The sequence below is a fragment of the Rhinoraja longicauda genome, chromosome 19 (assembly GCF_053455715.1).
Source record: "Rhinoraja longicauda isolate Sanriku21f chromosome 19, sRhiLon1.1, whole genome shotgun sequence".
NCBI lineage: Eukaryota > Metazoa > Chordata > Chondrichthyes > Rajiformes > Arhynchobatidae > Rhinoraja > Rhinoraja longicauda.
This window is the reverse complement of record NC_135971.1, coordinates 24389452-24400972: the sequence shown is the minus strand read 5'-3', so window position 1 is coordinate 24400972 and position 11521 is coordinate 24389452. Positions and strand designations below refer to the sequence as shown.

Genomic DNA, 11521 nt, shown 5'->3' with positions numbered 1-11521 from the left:
AGGCTACAGAGGGTCGGAAAAACACGAGAGGCGCCATCATTCCACATAGAACGGTGCAGAACAGGAACAGACCGTTAGGCAACAATGTGCATGATGAACATGATGCCAAGTTAAAACCAATCTCATCTGCCTACACGTCATCCATATCCCTCCATTTCCTGCATATCCACGTGCCCATCTCAAAACCCCTTAGATGCCATCATCATATCTACCAACACTCCAGAGAGACAGGTCTACTGTAAACGGGGGTCCCTTTGATAACATAGAATGGGCAAGAGTGAATTGATAGCCTGCTTCCTCCCTTGCAAGATAAATGCCAGATACATATAAAATCCTTAAAGGATTGGACAGGCTAGATGCAGGAAAAACGTTCCCGGTGAGATGAGGGGAAAACGTTTCCCCCAAAGAGTTGTGAATCTGTGGAATTCTCGGCTACAGAAGGCAGTGGAGTCCAAATGATTAGATGTATCCAAGAGAGAGTTAGATACAGCTCTTAGGGTAACGGAATCAAGGGATATGGAGAACAAGCATGAACAGGGCACTGATTCTGGATGATCAGCCATGATCATATTGAATGGCGATGCTGGCTCAAAGGGCCGAATGGCCTACTCCTGCACCTACTTTCTATGTTTCTAAAATTATTCATTCAGAGCTTATTCTGTATGGGTGGTGGAATACACATGTGCCTGCTGCCCTTGTCCATTAGGGTTGGGACAACTCACTGCCGTGCTGGGACACTATGAACACCAACACACCAGAGCTGATGGCACTAATATCTTCTCCTTGTGTTTCAGGTCTGGGACAGACTGCTGGGAAACCAGACACTCGTCGCTTGGTGAATGGGACACTGGGACAGTCAGTCACAATACCAGGATGTATCTCAGCAGAAAACATTACTGTCCTTACTTGGGATTACCAAAGTTCACCAACAACAGGAAAGATTCAATTATGTGTGAAAACTCAAAACAATCCAATACAATATAACAAACAGGGAATCAGGTTAAACTTAAAGGACTGTAGTCTGGAAATACAGAACCTAACAGAACGTGATCAAGGTCTATATGAAATGAACTTAAGAACGAATCTGGCTACCCATGTACAAGCGACAGAACTGAAGATTTATGGTAATCTATTTTTCAATTTAAAAAACGGTACATTTCTCAATCTAACAACCTTTGAGAACTTAAAGATGTAAGGGGAGATGCTTACGATGTGAGCCAACATCTGTAGGTTATACGGGCAGGGTGAATACCGAAACATTACATGGGTTGGAGTCCTTGCTTGTTAAGGGGCCCATCCTCAGTATTTGCTGTTTAAATATTAATGGAGGAGCATTAGGATGGGTTCTTGAAGAGAGTTCTTTCCTATCCATCTGACTTTTCTATAAGATGATGGGGCCACAGACATTAAACTTTCTCCACTAATAATGAGTTTATTAGTTTTGATGGCAATGTGTAACCTGGACGATTCATTTTTGTAAACTCACGGGATGGATTTTGCACTAAAACTATGGGTGTTTGTCTGTGCAGAGTTTGTAAATTGACCGTAGTATGTGTATGAAAGTGCTAGTGTGCGGGATTCGCTGGTCAGCGCGGACTCGGTGGGCCGAAGGGCTTGTTTCCTTGCTGCATCTCTAAACTAAACTAAACTAAACTAAACTAAACTAAACTAAACTAAACTTATCTAATCTAAACTAAACTAAACTAAACTAAACTGTCTTCTACTCTTAATGTTTTTGTGAGAAACTCATCGGTAGCACCTACTATAACTAGTTGTTATTATTCCATGGCTTGTATTTGTGCTTTTCTTTGAAACAGAACGAGTGTCATTACCGGTGATAAATATCAGTGCAGCCTTCACTGACGGGGTGTGTAACGTTAGCTTGGTCTGTTCACTGGGGCACGGCACCGAGCCAGTCTACACTTGGTGGACAGGAGATGGCAAGGTCACGGCAGATGGGTCACACATACTGACTGACGGAGGGAGAAGGCTGGCACTATCCATAGCTCTACCCAACAACAACAACGTGTACAACTGCACCGTGGGGAACCCTGTTAGCGAGGAGACGCGGAGCGTGAATCTCACAGAGCGCTGTTCTGCCCACGAAGGTTTGTGGCTTTATCTTTTCACACGAAGCACACTTCTCAAATAAAATAAGGTCTATTCATTTCCATCCCATTCAAAACCCCAAATCATTTCGATGGAAGGAATCAGGTAATAGATTTAGTTTAAACTGACGCAAAAAGCTGGAGCAACTCAGCAGGACAGGCAGCATCTCTGGAGAGAAGGAATGGGTGACGTTTCGGATCCAGACACTTCTTCTCGACCTGAAACGTCATCCATTCCTTCTTTCCAGAGAAACATTCTTCGGTTTAAATGAGCATCTGTAGTTCCTTGCTACACGATAGATTTAGTTTAGTTCAGTTTGGAGATACAGCGCGGAAACAGGCCCTTCGGCCCACCGAGTCGGCATCGACCATCGATCACCCGTACACTAATCCTATCCTACACATTAGCGACAATTTACAGAAGGCAATTAACCTGCAAACCTGCGCGTCCATGGGATGTGGGAGGAAACCGGAGCACCCGGACAAACCCCACGCGGTCACCGGGAGAACAAAGGGCGCTCACGGAGGGCGCTTACAGCAGATACAACGCCGGAGACCCGGGTTCGATATCGACCACGGGCGCTATCTGTCTCTAAACTAAACTAAACAGCACCCGGAGTCAGGATCGACCCGAGTCCCTGGGGCTGTCAGTTACTCTAGCATTATGTGCCTATCTTCGGTGTAAACCAGCATCTGCAGTTCCTGCCTACGCAAAAGTAAAAATAAGCTGTGTGCAAAAAAAAGACATGAATGCAGGAATACACAATTAGAAACCAAGTCCATGGTCGTGGCAAGTGATAGTCTTCCATTGGCGGGATAGGCCTTGGATTATGCAGCTTGGTTCAAGAACGCGGTGGTTGCAGGAAAGACCCCTTAACTGCAGATGCTGGAATCTTGTGCAAAAACCAGTGCTGAAGGAACTCAGCGGGTCAGGCAGCGTTTGTGGAGGGAATTGTCTAAAGAAGGATGCATTGCCCTCCCGAGATAGCGCCTGACCCACCGATTTCCTCCAGTACGTTTTTTTAACCTTTGACTATAGCCGCTGCTCTCTGCGTTTGTCTGACAGCGCTTACAGCTCCAGGGATCCGGGTTGGATCCCGACTACGGATGCTGTCTGTACGGAGTTTGCACGTTCTCCCCGTAACCACGTGGGTTTTCACCGTGATCTTCGGTTTACGCCCACACTCCAAAAGACGCACAGGTTTGTAGGTTAATTGGTTTCGGTATACGTGTAAATTGACCCTAGTGTGTAGGATGGTGTATGTGTGCGGGGGTCGCTGGTCCGTGTGGAATCAGTGTGCCGAAGGGCCTGTTTACGTGCTGTATCTCTAAAAAGAAAACTAATATGGCTCAGCCGCTCCAGTCTAAACTGGTAGCTGCATTTTCCATTTTAAGCAAAGATTATTGAACAGGCGTCTAATATCATGAGAGGAATAGATCTGGGTTAATGTATAGAGTCTTCTACCCAGTGTAGGGGAATCGAGAACCTTTAAGGTGAAAGGGGGAGGATTTAATAGGAACCCGAGGGGAAACCTTTCCCACAGAGGGTGGCAGGTACATGAATGAGCAGGGGAGGTAGTTGAGGCAGGTACTCTAACATCACTTAAAGCCATTTGGACGGGAAACATTCAGAATGACAAAGGCCAAATGCGGGCACGTGGCACTAGCTTAGATGGGACATCTTGGTCGGCATGGACAAGTTGGGCTGAGGGGCACAATTTCCTTCTTGCATGACCCGCAAGCAATTGCAGCGAATTGTGGACGCGTCTCAGGCCGTTACACAAACCAACCTCCCTTCTATCGATTCAATGTGTACATCACGCTGCTTCGGCAAGGCCAGCAGCATAATCAAGGACGAATCGCACCCCGGCCACTCCCTCTCCCCCCCCCCCCTCTCTCATCAGGCAAAGGTACAGAAGTGTGAAAAGCGCAACTCCAGATTCAGGGACAGTTTCTTCCCAGCTGTTATCAGGCAACTGAATCATCCTACCACAACAGTTCAGCAGTGCTGAACTACTATCTATCTCGTTGATGTCCTTCGAACTATCCTTGACCGGACTTTACCTTTGACTGAACGTTATTCTCTTGTCATGTATCTATACACTATAAATGGATTGATTGTAATCATGGAATGCCTTTCTGCTGACTGGTTAGCACGCAACAAAAAAACTTTTAACTGTACCTCGGTACACGTGACAATAAACGAAACAGAACTGAACTAAACTCTCTGATTCTATTCCTGTGCACCAACCAGTCAATAGATTGGCAACTGAAATATTGATCTCTCTTCAGGTTATCAGACGCCACTGAGAGTCATATTGCGTGTACTTTTTACAGCCGCCGCGATCATCTTAATCTCAGCTATCTTTTGCTACATGTGTTGCAAGAGGACAAGTTCAGCACAGGTCAGTACCTTTGAAGATTTTTTTCTCGTCCAATTCCAGGTAATCTGTAACCCATCTCCATCTACACCCCACCCCCCCTCTCTCTCTCTCTTCCCTCTGCCTTACCAGTTTGTGCGCCCATTGTCCCACTATCCCACCCCGTCCTCTTTCCCTTCAACGATTTGACCGTGGATGGAATGCGCCGAGAACGAATTGCTGAAACTGTGGGTATGCGAGAGGCTTGGACAGAGTGGATATGGAGAGGATGATTCCACTAGTGGGAGAGTCTTGGACTAGAGGTCAAAGCCTTAAAATTAAAGGACGGTCTTTTAGAAAGGAGATGAGATCATCCTTGCTATTGAGGCCGTGCAGCGTAGAGGTTCTTCTGCAGTTGTATTGGGCCCTGGTGAGACCACATCTGGAGTATTGTGTACAGTTTTGTTCTCCTAATTTGAGGAAGGACATCCTTGTAATTGAGACAGTGCAGCGTAGGTTCACGAGGTTAACCCCCGGGATGGCGGGACTGTCCTATGAGGAACGATTGGAAAGACTGGGCTTCTATTCAATGGAATTTAGAAGGATGAGTGGGGATCTTATGGAGACGTATAAAATGATAAAAGGATTGGACAAGCTAGATGCAGGAAAAATGTTCCCGCTTTTAGGGGAGTCCAGAACCAGGGGGCAGAGACTGAATAAAGGGAAGACCATTTAAAACTGTGATGAGAAAAAACCTTTTCACCCAGAGAATTGTAAATTTGTGGAATTCTCCGGCACAGAAGGCAGTAGAGGCCAATTCGCTGGTTGAATTTAAAAGAGAGTTAGATAGAGCGCTGGAGGCTAGCGGAATGAAGGGATATGTGGAGAAGGTAGGCACGGGTTACTGATTGTGAATGATCAGTCATGAATGGCGGTGCTGGCTCGAACGGCCAAATGGCCTCCTCCTGCACCTATTTTCGATGTTTCTATGTTTCTATTAGGAATTTCTTTAGTCAGAGTGTGGTGAATCCGTGGAATTCTTTGCCACACACGGCTGTGTAGACCGTCAATGGATATTTGTATGGCAGAGGGAGATCGATTCTTGATTAGTTCGGGTGTCAGGGGTTATGGGGAGAAGGTTGGATAAATCGGTTAGGAGGGGGAGATAGATCAGCCATGATTCAATGGCGAATGGCCAAATTCTGCTCCTGTCACTTATGACCTGACGAGAGGCCAAAGATGACGGTTTCTGCGGGGATTATAGGGGTGATAAAAACAATAGAGGGGCAGGGGCTAGATTGGGATGGGACATAAAAGTGATTTTTAAATACACCAATATATTTTGTCCCATTGACGAGATTTTTTGCCACCTTAGGGTGGCTATCACTAACTGCACTAATTGTAGTTGTAGTTTTAGTTGTTTCTTTTTTTTCCTGCACTCCTTTAACCTTTTATATATTGATTTTTTTTTAGATTCAATTTTTATTATTATGTCATTTTTCAGAATTTATATACTTTTGGGAGATATTTCCGGGAGACATTCTACGTAGTACATAAGAACATCCACCCTTCATTCAAGAAAAATGTTGTAGTTCGGGTGCCAGGCCATTTGCTTTATTATAGACTATTTATCGGTTAAGATGCAAGATACTAGTATGAAAATAGGGGGTAAAGGTATTACATTTTGTAGTTGGAATGTCAAGGGTATTAATGAACCAATTAAAAGAGGTAAAGTACTTTCACATTTAAAATCTATTGATGCTGATATAATGTTCCTTCAGGAAACTCATCTCAAAAATGTAGCACATAATAGATTGAAAGGCAAATGGATTGATAAATTATTTCACTCATCATTTCCCTTTAAATCAAGAGGTGTTGCCATTTTAATTCGTAAGGGTATACCATTTATACATACCTCCTCTATAGTTGACATTGAAGGTAGATATGTTATATTAGTGGGAGATCTATACTCCACAAAATTGATATTGATGAATGTCTATGCACCAAATTTTGATAATCCGTTATTTAAAAAATATATATTTAATACCATTCCAGAATTTGGACAATATAACTTGATAATTGGAGGAGATTTAAATTATACATTAGATCCTTATTTGGATAGATCGTCAACTCAAAGGAAAACAAAATCCAAGTCGTGTGAATTATTAAACTCTTATATAAATAGTGCAAATATAAAAGATGTTTGGAGAATTGAAAACCCTTCAGGCCGAGAGTATTCATTTTATTCACCAGTGCATAAAACTTACTCAAGAATTGACTATTTCTTGGTGGACTCCAAACTTATTCCTTATACGTATAATTCAAAATATCATAATATTATTATATCCGATCATGCCCCTTTAACATTTAGGGTAAAACTCCAAGGAGTAACGGGGAAACAGACCAATTGGAGATTTAATCCGCAAATTTTAAATAAAACAGCATGTTATGACTATCTTAAATCGCAAATTGAAACTTTTTTTTACGCAAATGACCTCGCTGAAACACCTGCGTCCCTGCTTTGGGAAACATTTAAAGCGTTTGTGAGAGGATGTATTACTGCCTTTCAAGCGTCTCAAAACAAGAAGAAGCGGGTTGAACAACATGAGCTAGAAAGTCAGATAAAACAGTTAGACATAACAAATGCCATTGCTCCCTCTATTGAAATACATAATAAAATCGCAGCTCTCAAATATAAGTTAAATTATATACTATCAGCTCACATTTTAAGGCTTTTTCAATATACTAAACAAAAACATTTTGAATTTGGAGATAAATCCCAGAAATTGCTAGCACGTCAACTCCGTAAATTAGAAGATGTTTCTACAATTCATAAAATTAGATCCGAAAACGGAGATCTGCTTAAATTACCCAAGGATATTAATCAGAGATTTTTGCAATTTTATCAGACATTATATTCATCAAAAATAACAGATAGCTCTGCGCAGATGCAAAACCTTTTGCAGGAATGTAACCTCACTGGTTTGAATGTGAGTGACAGAAATTTGTGGAATTCTCCGGCACAGAAGGCGGGAGAGGCCAATTCGCTGCATGAATTTAAAAGAGAGTTAGATAGAGCTCTAGAGGCTAGCGGAATCAAGGGATATGGGGAGCAGGTAGACACGGGTTACTGATTGTGAATGATCAGCCATGATCAGAATGAATAGCGGTGCTGGCTCGAAGCGCCAAATGGCCTCCTCCTGCGCCTATTTTGTATGTTTCTATGTTTCTATTATGAATTTCTTTAGTCAGAGGGTGGTGAATCCGTGGAATTCTTTGCCACACACGGCTGTGAAGACCGTCGGTGGATATTTGTATGGCAGAGGGAGATAGATTCTTGATTAGTGCGGGTGTCAGGGGTTACGGGGAAAAGGTTGGATAATTCAGTTAGGAGGGAGAGATAGATCAGCCATGATTCAATGGCGAATGGCCCAATTCTGCTCCTATCACTAATGACCTGACGAGAGGCCAAAGATGAAGGTTTCTGCGGGGATTATAGGGTGATAGAAACAATAGACGGGCAGGGGCTAGATTGGGATGGGACATAAAAGCGATTTTTAAATACACCAATATACTTTGTTCCTTTAGCGAGGCGAGGTGCAGATAGTTGAACTCGTGTGGTTTGGACCCTGACTGCAGATGCTGTCCCATTCTATCGTCCACTGCGGTCCCACACCACACTTCGCGTGAACAAAAATACGCGTGATTGATCAGATAAACAGATGGGACTGGAACAAGATGCAGCAGCGAGGGCAGTCAGTGCTTCAAGGCACCAACCACATCGTATTTAAGTTGACAATCCCACAGTAACATCCTCTGACAACACTATTCTGCCTTTTTCCTGTCTGTAGATCTCTAAAGTGAAATATCGTGGCGGTGACCGATGAGGCACAGTCAGAAAAGGACACAAAGTGCTGGATAACTCTGAATGAAATAGCTTTTCCTCATCTCCGTTCTAAATGGCCTACCCCTTATTCTTAAACTGTGGCACCTGGTTCTGGACTCGTTCCATATACCCACCACCCTTTGTGTGAAAAAGTTTACCCTCAGGTTCCTATTTAATCTTTTCCCCTTCACCTGAAACACATCGTCCTAATCTTTACGAACATATTGGAATGACAGTCACGTGTGAAATGTCTGAGTTTTTCCTTGTTCCACAGGGTCGGGGAAGAACCAAACACCAGTCGCAGCCAACATTCGATATGCTAGCCTTGTCCTTATCTTTATCCTCTGTGGGTTCACTGTGGGAATACACAGAGGTAAGCTGCGGCCTCAAGATTCATCCAAGCCTCACGACTCCATGGAAGAAATTGAGCTCAACGCATTGGAACTGACAGGAAGAGATCCGAGGGCAATAGGGATCATTGATAAGAAAATGGAGACGACGGTTGTTTTCAGATACTGAAGGGCCCATCAGGGACGTCTGTACTGTTTGGGAAGGTTCCGCTCCTTCAACGTCTGCAGTGGGATGCTGCAGATGTTCGATCCATCGGTGGTGGCCAGTGCCATCTTCTTCGCTGCCGTATGCGCTGTGGGGCAGCAGGGCGAAGGCCGCGGACGCTAATAGGATCAACAAGCTCATCAGGAAGGCCGGCTCCATCCAGAGGGCGGCGTCGGGTTCACAGGAGGAGGTCTTGGTAGGGAGGATGCTCCTCAGACAATAACAGACCAATTTCCCTCCTGGGGTAAATAAAGTTCTATCGTATCGTATTAGAAGATAATGAGGACTCTGCTGTATATATTGGAACTAGGAAATATCGCAGGAAATACTTCTGCTGTGTATATATTGGAACTAGGAAATATCACCAGAAATGCTGATGGTGCTCCACAGGTTGGCCAAGAAAGCACGCCAATGCCTCTTCTTGCTTAGAAGGCTTAGGAAGTTCGGCATGTCCCCAACAACTCTCACCAATATCTACTGATGCGCCGTGGAAAGCGTTTCATCGGGATGCATCACAGCATGGTTTGGGAACAACTCCATCCAAGACCGCGAGAAATTGCAGGGAGTTGTGGATGCAGCCCAGACTATCGCACAAACCGACTTCCCTTCCACCCCTTCAATCGGGCAAGAAGTACAGAAGTTTAAAAACACACACCTCCAGATTCAGGGAGAGCTTCTTGTCAGCTGTTATAAGGGAACTGGACAATAGACAATTGGTTCAGGAGGAGGCCATTCGGCCCTTCGAGCCAGCACCACCATTCAATGTGATCATGGCTGATCATTCTCAATCAGTACCCAGTTCCTGCCTTCTCCCCATACCCCCTGACTCCGCAATCCTTAAGAGCTCTATCCAGCTCTCTCTTGAATGCATTCAGAGAATTGGCCTCCACTGCCTTCTGAGGCAATGAATTCCACAGATTCACAACTCTCTGACTGAAAAAGTTTTTCCTCATCTCCGTTCTAAATGGCCGACCCCTTATTCTTATACTGTAGCCCCTCGTTCTGGACTCCCCCAACATCGGGAACATGTTTCCTGCCTCTAACGTGTCCAACCCCTTAATAATCTTATATGTTTCGATAAGATCCCCTCTCATCCTTCTAAATTCCAGTGTACACAAGCCCAGCCGCTCCAGTCTTTCAACATACGACAGTCCCGCCATTCCGGGAATTAACCTAGTAAACCTACGCTGCACTCCATCAATAGCAAGAATATCCTTCCTCAAATTTGGAGACCAAAACTGCACACAGTACTCCAGGTGCGGTCTCACTAGGGCCCTGTACAACTGCAGGACCTCTTTGCTCCTATACTCAACTCCTCTTGTTATGAAGGCCAACATTCCATTGGCTTTCTTCACTGCCTGCTGTACCTGCATGCTTCCTTTCAGTGACTGATGCACGAGGACACCCAGGTCTCGTTGTACGCCCCTTTTCCTAACTTGACACCATTCAGATAATATAAGAAAATAACTGCAGATGCTGGTACAAATCGATTTATTCACAAAATGCTGGAGTAACTCAGCAGGTCAGGCAGCATCTCGGGAGAGAAGGAATGGGTGACGTTTCGGGTCGAGACCCTTCTTCAGACTGATGTCGGGGGTGGGACAAAGGAAGGATATAGGTGGAGACAGGAAGATAGAGGGAGATCTGGGAAGGAGGAGGGGAAGGGAGGGACAGAGGAGCTATCTGAAGTTGGAGAAGTCAACGTTCATACCACCGGGCCGCAAACTGCCCAGGCGAAATATGAGGTGCTGCTCCTCCAATTTCCGGCGGGCCTCACTATGGCACTGGAGGAGGCCCATGACAGAGAGGTCAGACTGGGAATGGGAGGGGGAGTTGAAGTGCTGGGCCACCGGGAGATCAGTGGCGTTAATGCGGACCGAGCGCAGGTGTTCAGCGAAGCGATCGCCGAGCCTGCGCTTGGTTTCGCCGATATAGATGAGTTGACATCTAGAGCAGCGGATGCAATAGATGAGGTTGGAGGAGGTGCAGGTGAACCTCTGTCTCACCTGGAAAGAATGTTTGGGTCCTTTGATGGAGTTGAGGGGGGAGGTAAAGGGACAGGTGTTGCATCTCGTGCGGTTGCAAGGGAAAGTGCCCGGGGTTAGGGTGGTTTGGGTAGGAAGGGACGAGTGGACCAGGGAGTTGCGGAGGGAACGGTCTCTGCGGAATGCAGAGAGGGGAGGGGATGGGAAGATATGGCCAGTGGTGGGGTCCTGTTGTAGGTGACGGAAATGTTGGTGGATGATATGTTGGATCCGCTGGCTGGTGGGGTGGAAGGTGAGAACGAGGGGGATCCTGTCCTTGTTGCGAGTGGGGGGATGGGGAGCAAGAGCGGAGCTGCGGGATGTAGAAGAGACCCTAGTGAGAGCCTCATCTATAATGGAGGAGGGGAAGCCCCGTTTTCTGAAAAACGAGGACATCTCGGAAGCCCTAGTCTGAAACACCTCATCCCGGGCACAGATGCGGCGTAGACGGAGGAATTGGGAGTAGGGGATAGACTTTTTGCAGGGGACCGGGTGGGAAGAAGTGTAGTCCAGATAGCTGTGCGAGTCGGTGGGCTTGTAATAAATGTCCGTCACTAATTTTTCTCCTGTGATGGAGATGGTGAGGTC

The 11521-nt window shown here is 45.4% G+C and overlaps 1 protein-coding gene across 1 annotated transcript in view; it reads left to right on the top strand.

The window, feature by feature from the left end:
* The window catches only part of LOC144602900 (signaling lymphocytic activation molecule-like), an 11368-nt gene extending 2495 nt beyond the window's left edge, over window positions 1-8873 (top strand). Inside the window, exons 2-4 of the mRNA XM_078416021.1 lie at window positions 795-1124; window positions 1818-2108; window positions 8629-8873. Coding sequence (XP_078272147.1) covers window positions 795-1124; window positions 1818-2108; window positions 8629-8873 — 866 coding nt within the window. The remainder of the gene's footprint in view (window positions 1-794; window positions 1125-1817; window positions 2109-8628) is intronic.
* The last annotated feature ends 2648 nt before the right edge of the window (window positions 8874-11521 follow it).